Source organism: Conger conger, chromosome 5 (genome assembly GCF_963514075.1).
Source record: "Conger conger chromosome 5, fConCon1.1, whole genome shotgun sequence".
In the NCBI taxonomy this organism is placed as follows: domain Eukaryota; kingdom Metazoa; phylum Chordata; class Actinopteri; order Anguilliformes; family Congridae; genus Conger; species Conger conger.
Genome location: NC_083764.1, coordinates 25,910,197 through 25,935,088, shown reverse-complemented (window position 1 = coordinate 25,935,088; position 24,892 = coordinate 25,910,197). Strand labels below are relative to the sequence as shown.

The following is a 24,892-nucleotide window of genomic DNA, read 5'->3' as shown; positions in this document are numbered from 1 at the left end:
CGGGCCCAGGGTTGAGAGACAAAGGTGTGTCTTTTACGTGGGTAGCTGTTGTCTTTGTTTCAGGTTGTGAGAGAGCGTGTGTGTCGCACCTCCGACCAGTCTTGTGTGTTGTTGAATTTTACGTTGTCATTGTCCTAAAGTTTTTGTTTCGTGTTGGTTGTATTCAGCCTATTGGCCAGTAACGTTTATACATAGAAGCGTAGCTAGTACCTACAGAAAGTATAAATCGCGAGCAAAAATGGTCCCAAACAAGCAAAATACCAACGGGAGTATTACTACATATCTGCAAAAAAAATATGTAAAGCAAGCAAAGGCGATGACTAAAAACGACTGGGATCCCGAAGGATCCACTCCAGATTCCTTAGAATGGTGGGCAACGCAAAAAAAGAATAGGACGGCTTACGGTACCATTGTACTAATCACGGAGCATATGAGGCTCATAGAGAAGTGTGACGAAATGCATGATCGACTGCAAATGCAAGATACAGAATTGGCTGGTCTGCGTAAAAAGATAGAAGATCTTGAGAACAAAGCCAACAGCTCTGTTCAGACCACCGCGCTTGCGTGTATTCCGGCTGAATTAAAATGTGTTCCGTCTTTGTACCCCAATTTAAATTGTCACACTATAACTGACGCATTGCATTTTGAAAAAAAGGAGAATAACACGGTGCCCATGGCACCCATGATTACTAAATTTTGTGGTAGAGGATCTGAACAGCGACTGCATGTTGATCACCTTCTTTTAAGTCTGATCGAAATGAGGGCGCTACTAAAGGATTTGCCTAATCTTAATGCGCAAGACGACAATTTACCATTTTGGCGCCAACTAAATGAGCTACAACGTAGCATGTCCCTACATCCGCTAGACATGTTTTCAGTGGTGCGTGCAAAATGTCCCATTTCAAGCTGGAACAAAATTGAACCAGCTGACCTCCGGCAGGAACCATGGGCGTCTGGCCCTTGGGCGAATCATAATGAACTGCAAAACGCAATTACCAATTTCTGCGACGCTGTAAAAACTGCTTTGGGTAAAGGTGCACCTAACTGGCATCGTTTCACGGCAATAGTACAAAGTAGCTTGCCATTTGCTGAATACGCTGATCGAAAGTATGAAGCATTTGAAACGCATTGTGGCTTCCCTAGTCCAAATAAAGACATGGCTGTTTTTACACAACAATTATTGGCAGATGCTGCCCCGCATATTCAGAAGGTCCTAACAATCGGCATACACCCGGGTAATACGTTTAGAGACATCGTTTAGTGGGCCTCACGTTTGGAGGAGCAGATACGAAAGAGAATGTCAACTTCGCATCCCATTGCTGCTGTGCGTGACAACTTTCCAAAGTGCGATAATTGTGGGAAAATGGGTCATACCGCGGATCGATGCAGAGGGAGGGACCACAGGAAAAATAGGCGTTACACTCCCCAAAACAAGGACGGAGATAAATGCTTTCGATGTGGAGAACTGGGACATCGAGCACCACAATGTTTAGCTGCCCTACCTAAGGCACACGCCTCCAGTGGTGAATACGCAGCCTCAAACAAAGAACCTGTGCCTACAGCGCACGGTTCCAATGATGATTACGCGCATTTGAACCGAGAACAACTTGTCGTCATGTTAAACTGTTTGAAAGCATAGGAATTACCGGCCTCCTTTTCAGTCAGTAGTATAGAAACTCGGGCTCATTGTAGACCGTATCTTAGTGCGTGGTTAGGAGGCCGGCCATGCTATATGCTAATTGATACTGGCGCTTCTGTTTCTATCACTGACCTGCCGCTCCCTTGTACAAGGCATTCCATTGATCTTGCCGGCATTGGGGGTAATTCGGTACTTGTCGAATCCAGTAATGCTTATTGGACACAATCATTTTTTGTTTGTAAGACTGCAGAAGGTACTATCCTCGGTTCAGACGGTATGAAACTATTGAAAGCTATTGTTGCATACTCACCTATGGCTTTTTCAGTTTGTGATGCTTCTCATAAACGCAAGACATTACCATTAACTGCTCATAGTCTTTCTCATACTGCTATAGCCTCTGTTGCAACACCTATTGTCCATTCCTGGGATTTGACCAACAAGTTCCAAGCTTTATGTGCAATGTTCCCTGCATGCTGGTCTGTGCGCAAACTGGATTGTGGAGCTGCTCCATTACCACCACTTGAGGTAACAGGGACAATGCCCTCACCTGTGAAACAATACCAAATTAAGCCAGAAGCTGCTCAAGCAGTTGGCTCAATCATTCAGTCCTTGCTTTCACAGGGAGTCATTGAACCATGCGTCTCACCCTGTAATTCTCCTATCAGGCCTGTCCAAAAACCAGATGGCTCATGGCGCCTGACAATCGATTACTGAACAATTAATGCTGCTGCAGACAAACTTGCCCCAATTGTTTCTGACCCAAACACGCTGCTTGCTGATGTCAAACCTACTGTTGTCCACGATTTCATGGTTAACTGGTCATCTCGGGTTTTCCTGTCTTCATCAGGTACCCCGATAAAAAATGGGGGAGTTGTTCAGAACCTCATAACTGCCTCTAAATTACCAGACAAACTAGCGGTTGTGAAAGTCAAAGCACACACAAAAGGACAAGATGCAATCAGCTTGGGCAATCACTGGGCGGATGAAGCTGCCAAAGCAGCAGCTTTAAATGAGTCACTATCCACCTATAAGATTGCAACTATTGAGATGTCGGGCCCAACTGAATTGGACATTGCTACACTACAGAATGACTGTACAAGAGCAGAAAAGTGGACTTGGATCGAAAATGCATGCACCCTGCATGATGATAACATTTGGCGCACACAGGATGAGAAAGTTGTCGGTCCTCTGTGCATCCTTTCACTGCTATGTGAAGTCTACCATGGTGTCGCACACAATGGTGAAAGAACAATGCGGCACAATATAACTCTCTATTGGTGGGCTCCCAAAATGACAAAGGTCATGAAAGATTTCATCAGACAGTGTATCATCTGTGCACAATGTAACCAAGGCCCAAAAATAAAAGTCATGATGAAACACCAACCACGGCCCACTGGCCCCTTTCAGCAAATCCAGATGGATTTCATTGGCCCTCTTCCAAAGAGCTTTGGAAAACAATACTGCCTCATCCTCATAGACCACTTCACGCGCTGGGTAGAAGCTTACCCTGTAGCCAGTGCAAATGCCGCAACCACGGCAAAAATAATAGCTTCTGAATTCTGCCCACGCTGGGGCCTTCCCTGCTACATAGACTCAGACCAAGGGACCCACTTCACCGGTAAGGTAATGAAACAGGTATGTTCGTACTTGGGAATCAAACAAAAATTCCACTGCCCTTACCATCCTCAAAGTTCAGGCCTGGTCGAAAGGACAAATCGAACACTAAAAGAAAAGCTGACGAAGGTGTTGTTGTCAAAAGGGGGAAGCTGGGTCCAAGGCCTCCCAGCTGCACTCATGGCAATGAGAGCAACCCCTAATGCGGTAACTGAACTGTCTCCCTACGAACTAGTGACTGGCAGAGCCATGTCACTAGCCCCTGGCCTTTGTAAGGGGTCAGAGGACTCTCTTATAGTGGGAGATGCATTGCTGAAGTACTGCCAAAACTTGAACGAAACAGTGAAAAACCTAACCACCCAGGCTTTGTCATTACAGACTCTGAAAGATAAACAAAAGGAGGGGGGGCAAGAAGCACAGATATATGAACCTGGACAATGGGTTATGATAAGAGTCCCTCATCCTAAATCTTTCCAACCTCGATGGCAAGGACCCCATCAGGTCTTACTAACTGCTCTTCGAGTTACAGGCATCCCGTTCTGGATCCACCACTCCCGGACCAAACCATGCCCATCACCTGAAGACATCAAAAAGCCTGAAGACCTCACTACCACGGACGGCTGCAGCCTTCACGAATCAGGTGCAAACGTTCCTATTTTTTAAACCACACAAGTTGTGCACTATAAGAGGACTCCAACAGCATACATAATATAGAACCAAGTTGTAATAACTTGATAATACCCTCACATGGTTTTCTGTTTTCTTCCTCATATGCCGGAGAGGACACCTCTACGACACCATACCGGCACCAAGGACACCACTCTCCAAGCTGCTACAAACCAGGAGTGATTACAAGAAACCCCACCAAACCAATGTCACTATTCATCTAGCCAGCCACAGAAGGACTTTCTTTCGTCCAAGTCATGTTCTTGGAGTATATCTTGTTCGCCCGTAAGGGGGACGTGAGGGAATTTCGCCTGATGTATTCTTAACACAAGTTGTGACAGGTTTTGCCCTCACCTTGAACAATGACTAAAATAAAATGTAACTGTAAAATTGACTTAACCATGAGATTCATGTTGTGTCAAAAAGGAGGGACTGTTGGGAGACAGACAGATTTGTGTATTACAAAAACTTCACATATGCATGTTAATGTCCGCAGGAAGCTTCCATTGTTTTATAGACAACCAATAAAACACAGCGGTAGAAATTGCAGCCTATAGGGCAACCCTGTATAACAAATGACCAATCAGAGGTCACACTGTATTTAGCACCCAAATTTGAATACATGCAAATGTACCTGTATAAAGTCCCCGAACTCCAATGGTTCGAAGGATACTTTTGTGTGAATCCTTCATGCTGGCTTCCTGCAATAAATACTTTCCTGACTCAAGACACAAACATCGGATTTGCTGCTTCCTGAGAAAACGGTCACTTTAATTATTTGGTAAAACTTTGTGTTACCAACAAATTGGCGCTGCGAGCAGGGTGGAATCGCTTCAATCTCCGTTGGTTCCCCTATTGACATCGACGAGCGATCGGAAGGCAAACCAGCGGAGAACTGAGGCGCACTCTACCCAGTGGTATGTAACCTGCATCATTTTCATGACCTTTAAAGAAGCGATCGATTGTTCGTTGTTGGAAAACTGCGTCTTTTCGTAACTGGTTGTTTGAATTTGCGAGCGTTGTTGTTTTTGTACCAGCGCTGTTGTTCGGTGTTTGTATTTGCGAGCGCTGCTGAGTGTGTACCAGCGCTGTTGTTTGCTATATCTATTGAGAGTATAGCTTTATGTGACGGGGTGACCGGTGTATCATCCCCCTAAGGTGAGTGAGGTATTCACGCCTTGAGGAAATACGTGGGTGCGTTGCTGTGGCAGGCTGAGTTTTCGCCCACAGCCCGGGTGACAAAATATTTTCACGCCAGGGTATTAGGTCCCGAGAGTTACCTAAGAAGCGTATCCCGTGTCTGTGTTTATATGTTAAGGGAAGAGTGAGTGTTTTACGCCCCGGCCTAACGTGAGAGACAAGGAAGGAGTCGTCTCACTTGGGTTTGTGTGAAGTGTCGTGCTGAGGCTGGGTGAGATTTTGGCCCTCAGTCCAGGGGACAGAGGTGTACCCTCGTACCTGGGGTATTAGGTGAAGTGGTTGGCTACTGATAGCAGCTTTTCCTAAGAAGCGTACTTCGGTGTCCGTCGGACGTAGATTGCATTTACTGTGATACGGTTTTTGAAAAGAATTGCGTCATTTTCGCGTCGTTTTAATATTGTCTTCTAAATGTTCAGTGTTGGCCATTAACAAACATTTTAACATAAACATTTATAACTATAAAATATACATTTAACATACCATATAAATTACAATTAACAATGACGACAGAAAAGGAAAATGCCCTTAAATATGCCGGGTGTATCACTTCTTATATTCAAAAGAAATACGCAAAACAAGAAAAACAGATTATACAAAAGGGTTGGGATTCGAAAGGATCTACTCCGTCGTCGCTACAATGGTGGGAAAACCTAAATAGCAATCGCACTGTTTTTGGTACTGTAATCCTGGTGACCGAACACAGGAAACTTATAGAGAAGTGTGACACAATGCAAAATCAGTTGCAAATGAAAGACAACGAATTATCCGACCTGAGGAAAAAGGTCGAAGAATTAAACTCTGAACAGAGTTCGGCGGTAGCATGTATCCCGGAGGTTTCAAAAGGCGTTCAAAGATTATATCCAGATCAAAGCAAGGAACGTTCGATAACCGATCCATTATATTATGAGAATAAACACACGGATTATATAGCACCGATGGCTTCACGTTGACCATGTACCGTTGACCGTAATCGACATGAGAGCGCTATTAAAAGACCTACCAAGTCTTAACCTGCATGATGATAATTTACAATTCTGGCGAAAATGAACAGAACTGCAGCGAAGCATGTCATTGCATCCTATAGATATGTTTTCGCTCGTGCGCGCTAAGTGTCCGTCTTCCTGCTGGAATACAATAGAGCCAGAACACTTCAGGCAGGACACCTGGGCATCTGGCCCCTGGTCAAATCGCGCCAACCTCCAAACGGCAACTAACTTATTCAGCGAGGCTGTAAAAACTGCTTTAGGCAAAGGCGCACCTAAATGGCATCGGTTTACGGCAGTACTGCAGGGTAACTTGCCATTTGCAGAATATGCGGACCAAAAATATGAAGCGTTTGAAACGCATAGTGGTTTCCCTAATCCAAATAGGAATGTGGCTGCCTTCACCCAACAGCTACTAGCGGATGCTGGCCCGCATATTCAAAAGGTACTAGCGATCGGCATAAACCCCGGTAATACTTTTAATGATATTGTGGCGTGGGCTTCCCGCTTGGAAGAACAGACACGCAGAAATGCCTCTGCTTTACACCCCATTGCCGCTGTGCGTGACAATTCTTCTGACAATAATGTGCGCTGCTATAAGTGTGGGAAGAAGGGTCATCGCGCTCGTCAATGCAGGGAGAGGGACAAAAAGAGAGGTAGGCGTGTTTATAATCACCAAAACGAGACTCAAGATGTTTGCCATAACTGTGGAGAAAAAGGACACTGGTCAAGAAAATGCCCAGCCACTACACCCAAGGCGCGACCCTCCAATGACAAGTTCCCATGGAGGTGTGCAACGCCCTGTTGCATATTCTTCTTGCCTGGATTCTGTGGCTTCTGGCCTTTCCCCTTGTTTACAGGATGCCTGACCCAGACGACGCTGCCATGGGCACCTGCAGCCTTCATTAATCAGGTGCACAAGTTCCTACACACTTGTATTTAATTTTTCAGTTCACCAGGGGGGTACTTGAATACTACACTCAAGTTGTATTCTCTTCTCTTATTCCCTCATACACTGGGGCGGACACCTGTGCCAGACCACGTCGCCGGAGACGCCTACCTTCCGGACCACCTTGCTGCGGACTCCTGCACTGGAGGATCACTCCACAGGACAACCCACCAAGCCTGGCGCCACCACAACATTGTCACTATCATAGTGATTGCTGTTGTAGGACTCAAGGCTGTGACATGGGCAATGGACAATAATATGAACATGCAACTAGTACAAATGACAGCCAAACATGCTAACAGAACCAGCTGTTATGTTTGTGGGCTGATATCTATTCAGCTGCACGTGGCATACCAATGATGTCTGTACCCATCACTTCTCATGAGCAGCAGAGGGGTTTACTCTGAGTCATGTTCTTGGAGTATATCTCGTTCGCCCATAAGGGGACGTGGGGGAATTTTTCCTGAATTGTTCCTAAAACAGGTTTCGCCCCCACCTTGAACAATGACTAAAGTTTAACTAAAATTGACCTCACCATGGAATTCATGTTGGGTCAAAAAGGAGGGACTGTTGGGAGACAGACAAATTTGTGTATTGGACCACTTCACATATGATAATGACCGCTATCAGTTTCCAGGTCCCCCCTCTGGGGATTTTCCACTGGACTCCAGGGGGGAGCGGGGCAAGGCCTCACAACCATTAAGGATTTGAATGGCCCAATCCGACGTGCTCGGGATAGGCGCAATTCCTTACCACCAATCAGAGGTTACACTTGCATTTGTAGACATATTTGAATATATGCAAATGTAACAGTATAAACACTCCAAAACACCATTGCTCTTTGGAACATTTTCCTGATTGTAATAAACTTTCCTGTTTTCTAATGACGAACATCGGATCTGCTTCTTCCTGTGACAACGGTCATCTTACTGGTTCCTGGTAAAACTTTGTTTTACTAACAAATCAATTTGTTGGTAACACAAAGTTTTACCAAATAATTAAAGTGACCGTTTTCTCAGGAAGCAGCAAATCCGATGTTTGTGTCTTGAGTCAGGAAAGTATTTATTGCAGGAAGCCAGCATGAAGGATTCACACAAAAGTATCCTTCGAACCATTGGAGTACAGGTACATTTGCATGTATTCAAATTTGGGTGCTAAATACAGTGTGACCTCTGATTGGTCATTTGTTATACAGGGTTGCCCTATAGGCTGCAATTTCTACCGCTGTGTTTTATTGGTTGTCTATAAAACAATGGAAGCTTCCTGCGGACATTAACATGCATATCCCAACCATACAACTGATCTCTGCAATTGTTAAAATGCAATCCTTGGGTTACTTATTGCCTCCCTCGCCATCTTCTGTACCGTTCGTGGGGATAATATGCATTTCCTGGCAAGTTTGCAATGATTCCATATGTTTTACGCCTTTCTATAATACCCCTTACAGTGCTATGTGTATGTTTAACCATTTATGCATTTTTTTGTACCCATTACCTGATTTGTGATGGTAAATTACCATATGTGTCTTCTGAATTGACAGTTCTTTGGCTTTTCCCATGCTGATGGTTGACAAAGGGATTTTGCATGCTTGTCACCTCATTTTTATACTCTCGTGAAACAGTCAGTGATGGAAGGACACAATATAATTAGAGTAACTAAATAAAAGAAAAATGATATTGCCAGTTTCACTTCGTTTGATTTCATTTACAATAATTGTTAGGGGTACCAATCATTTTGGCACCTGTGGTTTTCAGAAAAGTTTGATTATTTAATCATTAAAACATTAAAACATGAGAGTAAATGTATTGAAATAAAAGCAAATAGTTTTCGTGTATGTTTGAACACAAAAATACATAGATCATTATCCATGTTGTTTATTATATGCAGCCTTTTTTCTCCATTTGTATTAATAATTCTGGAGCCCACTAAGTGTACATGGGCTTTCCTATTAATCAATGCACACATGATGAATAGCAATGGCTAAGGGAGGCCACCACCCACAATACTCTTACATGAAGATTTATATACACTTATATAAACACTAGACATGTATTAATAAATCCATCTTTATTTTGTAAAGGTCACACAAAACGTCTGTATGGGCACTTTTCCGGAGAGAATAAAACATTTTAAAAACTATTTAAGCTAAAGCGCAGAAGGTCCATTCCAAGTTAGTGAACTGAAGAAAATTGTGTAATACACAGATGATTAGCAGCACATTAAAATAGAAATGATGGGGGAAATATGGAGAAAGAGGAAGCATATTGCTTATCACTCTAACAAAGATTCTTATGATACAATATTCTAAAATTAGTCTATTCTAGGGTCAGCTTGGATTACACAATATACTTTTGATAAATCAGTGCACATGAATAGACTATACACTCAGTGAGTGTATATTTTTTTTAACTTATTGGACTTCTGCTGCTGTAGCCTATCCACTTGTGTTTCCGTTGTGTTTTTCGATATGCTCTTCTGCATACCACCGTTGTAATGCGTGGTTAGTTGCGTTACTGTCACATTCCTGTCAGCTTCAACCAGACCTCTCTCATTAACAATGTGTTTTTCGCACCATTCTCTGCACACTCTAGAGACTTTTGTGCTTGAAAATACCAGGATATCAGCAGATTCTGCAGGATACTCAAGCTCAAGTCTGGCACCAACAATCATTCCACAGTCAAAGTCACTTTGATCACGTCTTCCCCATTCTGATATTTGGTCTGAACAGCTGAACCACTTGACCATGTCTGCATGCTTGTATGCATTTAGTTGCTGCCACATGACTGGCTGATTAAGTATTTGCATTAACAAACTGGTGCAAAGGTCTACCCAATAAAAAGCTCACTGAGTGTAGATGAATGGCAGTAGCAGTGTCAGAAATATGCTCTTCCAACGCAAGAGGTTCAACCAGTCATATTGTGATTTGTGTGCTATTCAACTGGGACTGAAATAGACTGAAATTCATTCAAGAAAGAAAACTAAACAGCAAGCACACACACAGTTAAACACCCCTACATGCTGACCTCCCATGTGACATGTCCAAATAAAGCACTACTCCCTGTGGCAGTGATGTACCCTAAGCTTCAGAATCAAATCCTGGCGGTGCTAGACAGTGACTGAGAGGCAACGCACAGTTGGCCACAGGGTCATTTGGAAGAAGGGAGGGAGGGATTCTGTCTTTACACTCTCAGAAAAAAACTGATTCCATAGAAGAATCCTATCTTGTTAAAGAGCTCTTTCTTGGGCAAAATGGTTCTTTGTCTGGGAGCCTGTACACTTCAAACCTATGATAGAGGTTTCCATAAAGAACTAAAAAAGGTCCCTCTGAAGAGACAAGCCAAGGAATCTCAAGGCATCAACCTTTCGTTAAAATTTCTTTCTGATCTGATCCAGTTTACGTCGTTGAATCTACAGTATGGCCCTGATTGAAGCGTGCGTTATTGGTAACTTTTTCAACTTAATTTTGCCTAATTATGTTGTTGTTAATAAATAATACATTTGATAGATTACACAGTGCGTTTCAGTTTTGTCAGAAAAAAAGGCTTTTTTTCAGTTGAGCACATTAACAAACTGTGCTCAGCCAAGAATTAATAACGTGAAATTCGTCTGCTACAAAGTACACTACCATGTGACTCTGTAACAGCAGAATCATTGTTCTGTGCGCGCAGATTATGTTTTTATCCAGATAATTTCGACAGTTAGTGAAACTTGGTCGAAATACTGACATTATAGGTAGTATATCTAGAGCAGGTGCAGAATTTATATCTCCCTTCTCATATGTGTGTATATATATATATATATATATATATAGTGGTGTGAAAAAGTGTTTGCCCCCTTCCTGATTTCTTATTTTTTTGCATGTTTGTCACACTTAAATGTTTCAGATCATCAAACAAATTTAAATATTAGTCAAAGACAACACAAGTAAACACAAAATACAGTTTTTAAATGAAGGTTTTTATTCTTAAGGGAGAAAAAAAATCCAAACCTACATGGCCCTGTGTGAAAAAGTGATTGCCCCCTAAACCTAGTAACTGGTTGGGCCACCCTTAGCAGCAACAACTGCAATCAAGCGTTTGCGATAACTTGCAATGAGTCTCTTACAGCGCTGTGGAGGAATTTTGGCCAACTCATCTTTGCAGAATTGTTGTAATTCAGCCTCATTGGAGGGTTTTCGAGCATGAACCGCCTTTTTAAGGTCATGCCACAGCATCTCAATAGGATTCAGGTCAGGACTTTGACTAGGACACTCCAAAGTCTTCATTTTGTTTTTCTTCAGCCATTCAGAGGTGGACATGCTGGTGTGTTTTGGATCATTGTCCTGCTGCAGAACTCAAGTTCGTTTCAGCTTGAGGTCACGAACAGATGGCCGGACATTCTCCTTCAGGATTTTTTGGTAGACAGCAGAATTCATGGTTCCATTTATCACAGCAAGTCTTCCAGGTCCTGAAGCAGCAAAACAGCCCCAGACCATCACACTACCACCACCATATTTTACTGTTGGTATGACGTTCTTTTTCTGAAATGCGGTGTTACTTTTACGCCAGATGTAATGGGACACACACCTTCCAAAAAGTTCAACTTTTGTCTCGTCAGACCACAGAGTATTTTCCCAAAAGTCTTGGGGAACATCAAGATGTTTTCTGGCAAAATTGAGACGAGCCTTAATGTTCTTTTTGCTCAGCAGTGGTTTTCGTCTTGGAACTCTGCCATGCAGGCCATTTTTGCCCAGTCTCTTTCTTATGGTGGAGTCATGAACACTGACCTTAACTGAGGCAAGTGAGGCCTGCAGTTCTTTGGATGAACTCAGGTTTGATAAACCAGAGTTGAGTTATGTTTTAACAGGGGGGGAAATCACTTTTTCACACAGGGCCATGTAGGTTTTGATTTTTTTTCTCCCTTAATAATAAAAACCTTCATTTAAAAACTGCATTTTGTGTTTACTTGTGTTGTCTTTGACTAATATTTAAATTTGTTTGATGATCTGAAACATTTAAGTGTGACAAACATGCAAAAAAATAAGAAATCAGGAAGGGGGCAAACACTTTTTCACACCACTATATATATATATATATATATATATATATATATATATATATATATATATATATATATATATATATATATATATATATATAACCAGACACGTCATAGCAACGTTATAGCTACATAAACTATCTGCGTCCATGACCCAGTTTTCCTAGTTACTTGACCTACCCCCGCCAGGCCTGGGATCCGCGAGCTAGTGGTTATCAATCCCCTCATTCAGACTTCTATTCCCGGGACTGGCCCTACCCCCATAACTGATATTTGTGGCTGCAATAAGAAAGCTGAAAATATGCCCCGTCCACCAGTCCCTGAACAGGGATCGCACACTCATAACTGGAGTTATCGCGCCTTACCTGCATAGTGATCGAATACAGTTGGAACGTACTCCTCTGGGAATGCATCATTAGCATAGCTCATAAGCAAACAAGTCTTCCCCACGGCCCCGTCTCCGACCACCACGCATTTCAACATCTTTTTCATAGTGTTCCCAAAACTGTCGCTGCTACTGCTGCCATCTTCCGTCATTGCAATGGCATTCTGTCGTATTCTTTTACGCGCAGGCATAGTCAAATACGTATTTTTGTGTCGATTTTGTAGCGTACCCAGTGTGGTTCTAATTCTATTCGTTGCCTACGTATTCCATTCAGTTGCGAAGAACTGTTTTTAGATTCTTTCGGGGTACATTTATATCCAGCGTGTTATACTTCCCAAACTCTGCTGCTCGCCTTCGGACTGAAACGATAGGAATCTTGAAGTTGTCTATCCACAATTCAAGCGCCCGACGCACTTGCTTCGATGACAACTTTGCTCCGAGGACTGTAACTCTCTGAAAACTATGGTTCGAGTCAAATATCATCCCGTTTAAATCCCGGTTCCCTATTTTACTGATAGAGGAGCGCTGAAACAAAAAGCAGCTCCTTGCCTGATCCCTGAGACGAGTGTTCCGACAACCTCTCCGTTAGTTTCCTGTGTCAGTGTCAGGAAATCATGGGTTTCCTTGCAAATTCCATATTAGGCAGAGTGGGCAGGGAACAATGAAAGCTCTGTGAGTGCACCCAGCACAGGAACTGCATCCGTGTTGGGGGGATTATCCCCGGACACCGATACTTCTTCCTCCGTCCGTAGAATGTGAGTGACAATATCGAATTTGAATGTGTCGGAAGACTAGGCGCACTGAAGGCAGAGATAGCGGAATCTGATTTCACAAGTGAAAGCACGGAAAATCCATATAATACGACGTTCAAGCCGTGTTTTGGCGGCTTTATATTCGCTCAGTGTGTTTCAAATCAATGTCTCAGCTGTTAACATGCTGCCCCTTGCCCTTTCTTATTATCATGCCGGATCACTTAATCAAACTTGCTGATTGTGTATATGTCTTAATACTTTCATGATCAATTGTCGGGTCCAATTATACCACTTGGAAAAAAAAAAAGTTGATAAAAATACGCACCAGAATGCTGCATTCGATGGTTTACCTTGTTGCCATGGCACATTGTTATAGTGCATGCACAGCTGGACAGAATTTGAATTTAGAATTATTCATGAAGGTTTTTGTAATTCAAACACATGATTTTCTTTTAACACATTGTTATTGTTGTTGTTTTGTTGTTGTTGGTGATAGTTTAAATACCTATACATATGATTACAACTACCTTTGCATAAGCTAACAACGAGCTTCCACACTGAATCTGAAAATCTTTTTCACTGTTAAAATAAACTGAAATTTGTCATTAACGACTAAGTGAATGTTTTTATTTATTTATTTGGACTTCTTGTTTTAAAAGCGATACTTTAATGGTCCTATACTGTACGAACTATAGTGTATATGTTATCTCCCTCCAAAGTTTGAACTAAGTCTAGAAATACATTTAGAACACATGAATGTGTTTTCTATAAGTAGGCTATGTAAACTTTGGCGCGCAGTGTATTCCATAAAGAGATTAACTGTTTCTACCGTCGAAACATGAACTCTTGCATCTCTTCGTGTCGCGCTTGCTGATACGGGAATAGCAATCAGGTTTACTGCAATTTCAATAAAATGCACACCCAAAACAGCACCTGAGACACACGTTACGACCATGTTGTAAAAATGCAAATATTAAAATTTTACTTAAATCCTGAAATGCATACGAACGACCGTTTATTTGCCCATAAACTACTTTCATTCGTCTTTAATTGCGCGCGCCGGTCGGATTAGAAATTCCGATGCTACTCGGATGTCCCGTTTGTGCGTCAGTGCGCAGGCGCGTTATGTCGGAGCCGGCAGAAGGCAGAGCTATTCGTGCCAGCGCCACAGAGAACCTCGACTAGGCACAGCGCAACGTTACCATGAACGGCTCCATCCCGCCGACAGATACCCATCCCAACTATTTTACTTCCACAACCAGCTCTAGAACAGCCTGTGACCCGGACCAACACTGCCTGACCGCAGAATGCACGGGGGAAAGAGAGGGCTGGTGGCACCGCAGAACACTTTTTTGGAAAATATTGTCAGGCGGTCTAGTGGTAAGAACTCCGTCTCCTCTTTTTAAACAAAATTTAGTTATGCAGGGAAATATTGATTTGATGAAGGATAACGAGATTGTTCATGTCCATTTTTTGTTTAATTCTTTGTTTAATTGCATCTGAACGGATTACAGGGATGGAACTCTTACCTGTGTCGTCTCTTGCCTGGAGCTTCTTGCATTGGAGTTTTTCTTTTGTTTATAAAGTTTAAAAGTGTCGGTGGCTTTATATATACAATCGGCGTTCGTTAAAGGAGATATTATGTCGTTCAAGGCCACGAAGCAAAGAAAAGTAGAGGCAAGCACTGACTAATCAGAGCAATTCTTGCGTTTGGAACGCTTCGTTCATTTGAACGGACCAAGAGTCTGCGTTTTCTCTCTTTTGGAGGGTTGGGAATAAATTAATTGTGAGAGTTTTCAATGTTCACTGTTTGTGGATATTCTGCATAACGTCCATTTCTTCATGAATACAGTGTAGCCTACACAGATGTGCAGTATTCCGGTGGTTTGCTGATGAATGGCATTGATTGACATGCAAAACTCGAGAACGTTTGAAGTCACGCTCTGGCGGACATAGGCACAACCATATATGTTGTCTTTATTGACATTATTAGACTACATACAATTAGTTCCATACAATTATTTTTGCAATTTCGGAAGTTTCTGTATGACTATTTTTAGTTCTAAAAATCTAATTAAACTGAACTGTTTACCTTAATAGGTTATTATTACCTATGGATTTTTCAACAGTGTTTTAAAATGACATGTGCTAGCATGTCGAATTGAACTGAATTTTGCACTCAAAGTGTGGCTATAATCACAGTTTGATATAAAGATTTTGATCAATATTAATGTGAATGGTTTTAGTTGGTGTCCTTGTTAATCCTTCGTTCAGAAGTTGAAAAGGTTCATTTTCACTTGAAATACCTGCGCACGTAACGAACGATAAATAGATAGCCTAAACAAACAAACAAAAAAGAAGCCAGGCACCTCTGTGAATGCGACAGAAGTCAAACTTTGAGTGAAAGCACAGGACTTGATGTATGTTTTGATAAGTAAATGATAAGTAAATTATGATAACTTCCCATTTATCTTGGACCGGTTTGATGCTGAATCTCGGAACATCACAGAGAGAACGTTCAATCAACTCAACAATCATTGCAAAGTACTGTTCTTATGAGACAGTCATAATTATGCGAATAATGGATGAATAATGGATAAATGTGTGACATTTGCACAGGTAATGGGATAGTGTAAGCTAGTTATGTAACGTTATCAGAGTTAAGCCTAAACAGTTAAATGCCATTGAACTAATACAGAGTATAGAGTCCTCTATAGGGACTATGCACATAGGCCTACATTGTACGAGCTAACCATTTTACTATGCACTCAGTGTTACTGTGTTTTGCAATATCAAGTATTCATCGTCGTGTTGCTGTACATAACCGAGACATGAAGTAGGTTAGACGAGTTTATTCCGGTTGGTTGAAGTAATCCTATTGTATATCCTAGTCATACTGCTTATAAAATATATAAGATTAAATACGTTAGCTTTGCCGAGTTTGATACAAGGCATGCCTTTTTACATATCATTTAATCTATATAGGTTATCCGAATACTTCTTCCCAGCTACAAAACATCTGCCAGATATTCCGGCAACAGCTCCAGAGTAACCGCTATGCAGGAACGATACAAAAGCTTCAATAAGATTGTAAATATAAGGTAATATTTTATTTAGCCTATTTGTGTCGAATGAGAAGCGTATGATAAATGACCTGATGGAAATCTGCCGTTAATCGTTTTAACAGAACACAGTGGAACACATACCACACTGATATTGCCCTTGTGCGTATGTGTGTGCGTGTGTTTGAGTGAGAAACTGTGTGTAAGAGAGAGAGAGAGAGAGAGAGAGAGAGCGAGAGAGAGAGAGAGAGAGAGAGAGAGAGATACCCGTGCGTGCGTATGCGGTCCGTGTGTGTTGTAATAATGGCTCTATTAATTTGAGTAATTTAGTTGAGGTCTTGTGGCTTAGACTTCTCAAACTATCCTAAAATTGGGAAATGTATGTTATCTTGTCAGGATTGCCGGCTCGTAAAACAAATGGGCCTAACCATTGTTCGATAAAGTGATTTCCTGTAAGGACTAGGTTCGCCAGTAGAGGTCGGATTTGGACATTTGGACAATTGCCAATAGACGCTTCGACAAATACGCTAACATTATACCTAGCGCATAGTGTTCACACTGTAATTTACCTCGATTAAAGCATGCGAGCAAATGAAGGGAAATACACAGCACAATTTTGAGAGAAAAGTAAAGGCCTACTACACAAGCTTATTTCCCTGATCATAATTTGTCACAGTACAGTGGCCTACGATGAGAACAGATTAATTGGCATCCTATCTTGTACATGCTGTTGATAAATTAGTAGCCAGTCGGCCGTACAAAGTAAGAACGACGCCGATGCAGGCACTTGGAGTCCAGTGTCTGGAGCGCAGTGGAATCATCCACAAACATGGGCATTGCATTGACAACACGTTGTGGAATCGTTGACTACCCCTGTACAATCTAGTGCTAAACCTATGGTTTACGGTAGTCATTACAGTCTGTACTAGCGCCAAATAAATCACTGCATTGGACCGAAAGGAGGTGGGGACGGACCTTGTGGGGGCAGCTGCTGACACCAGATTTTAGGCTACATAAATCATTTCCCCTAAAATATGGAAACAACCATATATAAGGGCCTACAGTATATTCCATGTAGCTTAATGTATGAACCATGGTTTTGTATTTATCATGGTCGTGTACATAGCCTACAGTATATACTGCAATATATGGTGGCAATCATTTATATTTGGCAACATGTGTCATGAAAAAATAGAGGTCTATCAAAAATAATTAAAAATTAATTTAGCTGTCCATGGGTCTGTAAATAATAACCTGCTGAAGACCTGGAATCTTAGATATTTCCCATTTTTAATTCAGAAAGAACCATTCTGTGCCTTGAGGTACATTGGTAGTAGGTTTCACTAGATTATGGTCTTGTCTATGTTACAGTTACAGCTTATGGCAAAATGCTATTCTCTGCCCTGCACATTTGTCATGAATAATGGATGTGTCTTGATTCATTTGATTTTGAAATATACTGTTGCCCTGTAAACGTAATATTCAAATATTACACCATGTTTTTTTCTTTTTTCTTTATCTAAGGGCTGTATTCAACTTCAAATCTTTGTAAATAATGATTCATTGCAAATATTGTTCTGCAGTAATTCAGGGTAGAAAAAGAATACTATAAATTATTTATAGGCAGGGAGCTTGGTGCATATACACCTTTTTGGTGCACATACGTTATTATTTTTAAATAAAATCAAATACTACCAAAAGCATCGGATTAGTGATGTACTGATAGAATTGCCACACCTATTATGAATGTTGTTTGTACAGTATAGCGCCATCTTTTGAGTTTGTTTATCATTTGTCATAGCAAATTTGATATAGCGTGTTATGGAGCAGCACATTGGATTCCAGAATTATTTTCACCCTTGATAAATATGCACAAAGACCTTTCCTATATTGTGATAAGGTTAGAGAACATATTTGGAGAGATATTTGACCATTCCTCCATGCATAACCTTTCAGAATCATTGCTATCCTTGGGATACCCCCCTCTTCAGTTCAGACCACAGGTTCTTCATGGGCTTTAAGTCTGGAGACTGAGATGGCATTTGCAGAACATGGTTGTTGTTTTTACTGAACCATTTCTGTGTGGGTTTTGATGTATGCTTGGAGTACTACCTATGATTAAGACTCAGCTTCCTAGCAGGGGCAAACAGATTTCCTGGAACTTTCATGGCACTCTTCCAAAGATTTTGGATGTGTGGCACAATGGAGGTGCCATTTAATGTTTTTTTTACTTGGTGATCCCAAGACACAATCAATCTCTGCAATTCTTAAACTGCGATCCTTGGGTTACTGATGGCCTTCCCTCCATCTTCCTTACCGTCCGTGGGGATATTATGCACTTGCATCCATATGTTTTATGCCTTTTTTTTGCCCTTAGAGTGTTAAATATGTTATGTTTAATCATTTATGTATTCTTTGTTCCCATTACCCGACTTGTGATGGTAAATTACCATCTGTGTCTTCTGTTTTTTGGCTTTTCCCATGCTGATGGTTGAAAAAGGGATGTTGCAATCTTGTTACCTAATCTTTATACTCTCTTGATGCAGGAAGTGATGGAATGACATTATATCGTTTTTTTTAGACTGAGATTAACTAAATTAAAGTAAACTAGTTTTGCCAATTTCACTTTGTTTGATTTTATTTACAATAATACTTATGGGTGCCAATCATTTTGGCACCTGTAGTTTTCAAGAAAAATGAGATTGCTAAATAAATAACATTTAAACATAAGTAAATGTATTGAAATAAAGGTAGTTACCCCTATGTTACATAAAATATAGATTATTACCCATATTGTTTATTATGAACAGCCTTTTTTTCTCAATTTTTATTAAGGGTGCCAATAATTGTGGAGCCTACTGTGTTGCATCAAAACAATGCTGCACTGCTGATTCCTCACTTCACTCTAGTGATCTGATTGGAGCTCAGTAAGAGTACACCGGGCTTTGTGGGAGATGCCCTAAAGTGCTGGTTCTCACAGTCAGTGGCATTGGCTGGGTCCAATTACTACTATCGCACCACTACCCCCACCCTCAACACACACACCTGGCCCTACCCAACAGCCCATGGGACCCCAGCCAGGCATGTGGCAAAATTTCTGATACCCCTCAACAGGTGCTCTCCAGCCGCCACAGGAGGCCCATAGACCTCTGACCCCTCTCTGGGGAAAGACGCTGGGGCCCCTGTTGCGATATCCCATTTCTTCATCACCCCCTTCCTTGGGCTGGTCTCCCCAGCACCATTCTCTTTGGGTGCTCTTTGTTTGTGAAATGTGGTCTGTGAGGGGCAGCTGTATGATTATGTTTTTAATTGCATTCTACAAGAATTCAATAACATGATGTTTTTAAATGGCCCACCTGCTGGCAAGCTACCGTAGTATTGTATAGGGTTTAGAGGAGACAGTTTAGGAACCATTGACCCTGTCAGTATCTAATCCCTTTTTCTCATGTGAGTGAGTTCAAGGGTTTAACTGAAATATTCTATATGCAATTCCAATTTGCCTCCCATGAGCTAAGAATTATGTTCTCACTGACATTTTTGACAAAAATGAGTTAGTGTCATAAATTTGTTGTTTATAGGGCACTAGATAAATTAGTGAAGTTTTATACAAAAAACGTATTAAAAAATTCTGCTTGGAGCCGATGGCATTTGCCATCACTTTTCAAAACCACTGAGAATGCAGATAGAACCTTTGTTTACAACCCTGCTGCCTGGCAGTGAGCTTTTTTTACAGACTTCTCCTTCTCAGCTCACACTCTTTGCTTTTTACAGACAGTGACCTGAACCACACTAGTACACGGTGGCAGAGTATTTCCTGTGTCGGATAAAAGGAAATAATCTTCAATGATGAGGATTGAGCTTTGTTTGTCTTTTGGAAGTGATCTTGTTGGCTTTTCGGGAATCCATTCTGCTGGGGCCAGGTTTCCTCCATGGCAGCTTGCCATTTCCGAACTCATGCAACATGACGACCAAGGATGATTCACAAATGCACACAATGAACTATTAAGCAGACAAAATAGTGAGCTCAGAAAAGCAGGAGAGTATGTGAAACTGTGCGAGAGCGAGTCAGAGTCAGTGGTATTTCCATGATATTTACTGATTTATTGCCAGTGTCTATATTAGCATTCACATTCTGGTAATTTTTTAATGCCTTTCTTATTTCAAATCTTATGAATATCTATATAATGCATTACTTGACACAGGAGGTGAAATAAAACAAATGTGTAATATACTGAAAATAAAGAGAAATGATGAGAGGGATAGGAAGAGAGAGTAAATCTGTCAGGGAAAATTCAGACGTGAAATAAGAACATCTTTATTTTACACCTGTGATAGTTTGTGATGAGTTGGCTACTTAAATCTGTTTACCCGTGCTGCAAAGCTACATCAAAAAGTGTGCACACTACCACATTGCCCCCCATGAATATTTAATAACACACTGAATAATGCAGAGCCTGTTTCCATTTATCAAGTCATATTTCCGTATAAATCCAACTTAGACACTTCCTGCCAACACTAACGTGCACGCTCAAAAACAGTCTTGGTGAGTAATTAACATATGCCCACAATTCACGCACACATTAAAAGCATAATGTTATAATCTTGTAAGCAATTACAGAATCAGCCAACTCCTCATTATTCTATTTTTGTCTACCAGGCTTGAAATAGTGAAAGCGTATGTGCAGTCACTTTAAACAACAAACATTCATGCCATATTTCGAGTCATGCTGATATCTGTACTTCTCTGTATTGACAGAAATATTTAGTTGTCAAGTGTTGTCAGCTTGGCAACACTGCTGATCACCACATATCCACAGAGTTTGTGATTGGTAATGGGAAGGTCTGGTGATTAACGGCTAGTTATGGATGGTCTGTTTCTTTAGCCCTGCATGCAGACTGCATGTGCACATTTTAACTTCAACAGAGGCAGTGACATAATTCTCAATGTTAAATGTATTGTATGAGGTGAATATCTGTTCAGCAAATATGATACATCTATATCTTTGATAAAGCCACTGCAAAATTATTTCAGCAGTAAATAATAGTAGCCTCCATAATGTTTTAAAATATTCATCCTACTTAGCACTGTTTTTGGCTTTTGGCTTCCTCTCCTGCTGAGCTTTGATGGTGAAAACTCTTAATTTGGTAAAAAAATAATAATAATACTGACAGTGGGATAAATTCAAAGTAAGTCAATAAAGCTGCAGTGGATGGACTGAAAAAACATTGCATTGTATTTAAACCACTTAGCAGATGCTGTTAACCAGAGCTTAGATTATTACATTCTGTGGGTGTGCAGAGAGAACTCAATCTGCATTAGCTTCTGCACTGTTAATGAACGTGCCTGTCAACGTGTCATAAAATGTATTAATATGCATACAAAGAGGGAAAAACAATATGCTTCAGTCCAGCTACCCCAAAAACGGGGATACAAAAAATAAGATGCTATAAACAGCCCTGACCACAATCAGCAAAGAATTTCCTTACACAGGCAATTTCTCAAAGTGGTAACTGAATAAAAGACTGGAGCAGTCAGCACGTAGTGGCACATATATAACTTCATTTACCAGAATCGAACAGGGGCATATTATCCAGTGAGGAAAGCCCTTAAAATGCCCTTACATTTTTATGGGCAACAAATTTCCCATTCAAAACTCAGTTTTGCCACTCTGCTAATCTTCTGAATATAATTTCAGAAAGGTGACAGAAAAAATCTGTATACAGCACTTTATCTGTGCATTTACAAATAGGCTATTCAGGTTTGGATACACCCGTATACCATCCAATCCATTTGTACGGCTGGGTTTTATTTACAAAAGCAATTCAGGTTTAGTACTTTGCTGAAGGGTCTAACATCTGCGACCCACCTAGCTTTCAACCTCAGAGTTGCAAGCCCAGCCCGCAAACCATTATGCCACACTGCTGCGCAGAACTGCTCCAAACGTTCCTCATACAAATTAACTTCACCAATTGTTCAGTCTTCATCTGAAGAATGAGCAGTGGTGTGCCTAACCACCAGAGCTATTGAAAACAAGTGCCTTGTTTAAGGGAGAAAAAAGGCTTTGGCTGTTGTGTGAAGCACTCGTCTGTAATGGATTGCCTCTCTCCGAATGATTAATGGATATCAATGCTGACACAGAGCAAGTGTACATCCTGTTGGAGCTGCAGAGAGTACAGAGATTTCGAATTTGAAAGCTGGACAATTTCAGGGATAGCTCATGTAAGGCTTGCATTGCTGTCCTGCTTCAGTGGATCGCACACGTGTTTAGTGGCTTGGCGGTAGTGCCAGCTGATTCCCTCTCTCCCAGCTTACAGACATGCTAATGCAGTATTGTATAAATTGCTCATTACGATTGCTAATTACTTAACCAACTTTTGTTCCTATGTATGTATGAATGCTGCAGGGTATTTCTGTAGGCATTTCATTAGGCCTACCTTATTCAAGGTTACAACAGGCAGTACGATGTTGATAAGGATGTGTCCCCAAGAAAAAGTGAGCTCTGGAACAGTGTGTTCCAAAGATTTCCAGCCTGTGGACAGGCAATTCCTGAGTCTCAAAGTCTCAGGGACCGGCACACATTATAAGGTCAACGGCATCATGTATTTCATCATGACTGTAAATGCTGGGGACAGGCAGCCATGTTGCTGCGGATGGTTACCGGACCATGGCTCCCTGCACACTCAAACCAAAATAGCGAATGCAGGATCCATATTGCTTGTTGGAGGCTTGGTTTGTTTACTCTTTGGCCCGTTTCTGATCTAGTTGACCTTTTAGTATGTAAGAAAGAGAGGGCCCACCTGGGCTACATTGTTTCCAGTGCTCCTGGGGTGGCAAGATGGCAAACAAACGGTCCGTCCCCCGGTCACCGACTCCACAACCTCCTTTCATAGGCATACCAAACAGCTGTGGAGCGTTATATGCGGGAAGTAGTGCGTGTCAGTGAATGATCGATTTCGCTTTGTGTCTTTCACCTAAAGCAATATGTGCCTATTCACATGCCCCCTCACAATAAGCTTCTGTTTGGGCTCATCTTGCCTCAAGGAAATGTGCTGAGTGAGTGTTCAGCACAACACTAGCACACAAAAAGCTTGGCTATATTCAGAATGGCCCTGACTGCCCTTGAACACATGATGATCATTCACTTCGCTGTTAGGAACATGTGGTTTCTGCTTGAAAGACACTATGTAATGTTACATTGATCTATAAAATATGTTTAATACAATAATACATAATATATGGCAGATGTATTTATGTATACATATTGATATGTACACAGAATGTCTAGATATAGATAAATACTACTATTACTGCTACTACTACTACTACTACTACTAATAATAATAATAATGTCTTATTTATTAATGAATTAAGAAACTAAAAACTATTTTGGATGAGAAATGGACTCGAGGCTCAAGGTCTTTCACGTATTAATGCTTACATTCCATTTTCTGAGCATGCAGTGCTGTGTGGGTTCAGTGTACTGCAGCTGACTGTACCATCTGCGTCTATCATTATTATTATTACTATTTGCCCCTCCTGATACAGAAACCCCCTGATACAGAAACAGGTGTTTAAATATCCAGGCACCATTGCAGACAACAAGTGTCAATGAAGACTGTTCTTCCTGTGAAACCTCAGGAAATTGAATGTCAATCTGTCAGTATTGCAAGCACCTGCTTCATTGAATCAGCACTGGCCTTCAGGTTGGCTTGGCTTTCTAAATAACATCAGACTAAAACAAAGAACAAGGCAGCATTGTACCAACATCTGTTGGGCCCCATCAATGACTCAGCACACCTTAATTTCATTTTCTGATTTCCTGTAATCCAAAATGTATTTTCATGTTTAGTGTTTTAGTTCTATTATATTTAAGTATGGATTTTCTTCAAAATGTTTCATGTTTAATTTGTATATTCATATTCAATTATTTATGCAAATCATCAATTTAATTTCTCATATGCTGGTAACGTTATGAACATGGACTGGTAAAACATGCATTTTAAAATCATATGATATACAGAAAGGCCTTTTACTAGAATCTCTCCTGGCCTTACTGACATTCCTTGTGTCCTTCTGAACATTTTCAATTCTGCAGTTGTTCCTTTGGGATAAATAAAGCTGTAAGCTGTACTGTATTGTGTGATGGTACAGATCTACATTATTGTGATGTCACCTTTCTTTTTTATGCTTCAGAAACCAGCTTTCTCCTGGGGAATGCGCAGATTGTGGAGTGGCCAGTAGTGTACAGTAATGACGGATTCTGTAAGCTTTCAGGGTACCACAGAGCCGAAGTCATGCAGAAGAGCAGCACTTGCAGGTAAGAGAACCACGGCCTTTCCACTCTCCACCTCTCAAGCCTCTCAAGCCTCATGTGGTTTGGTATTTTAACTTTTTATTTTTGCAGATGGCGATGGCATATCAATTTTAGTTGTGACCCTGCTGATCCGGCTGATCTGGAATTAGTTTTGCTAAAACCTAATCGTAAGATGACCCTATTGTGTGTGAGATTCCATCCCTGTTCCAGGGCCAGTGCCTGTCCACACCACTGCCAACTGCAGGCACTTAATTAATTAATCACTGCACCATCACTGACATACAAAAATA

The 24,892-nt window shown here is 41.2% G+C and overlaps 2 protein-coding genes across 2 annotated transcripts in view; one reads left to right on the top strand and one right to left on the bottom strand.

Annotated features, from left to right (window-relative positions):
• rhoj (ras homolog family member J) overlaps positions 1-13,042 on the bottom strand; it is a 36,818-nt gene extending 23,776 nt beyond the window's left edge. Inside the window, exon 1 of the mRNA XM_061241264.1 lies at positions 12,454-13,042. Within this exon, the coding sequence (XP_061097248.1) occupies positions 12,454-12,664 (211 nt within the window). The 5' untranslated portion in view covers positions 12,665-13,042. The remainder of the gene's footprint in view (positions 1-12,453) is intronic.
• A 1,355-nt stretch (positions 13,043-14,397) lies between these two features.
• The window catches only part of LOC133128835 (potassium voltage-gated channel subfamily H member 5-like), a 104,411-nt gene continuing 93,916 nt past the window's right edge, over positions 14,398-24,892 (top strand). The window contains exons 1-2 of the mRNA XM_061242641.1: positions 14,398-14,605; positions 24,482-24,605. Of these exons, the coding sequence (XP_061098625.1) occupies positions 14,533-14,605; positions 24,482-24,605 (197 nt within the window). The 5' untranslated portion in view covers positions 14,398-14,532. The remainder of the gene's footprint in view (positions 14,606-24,481; positions 24,606-24,892) is intronic.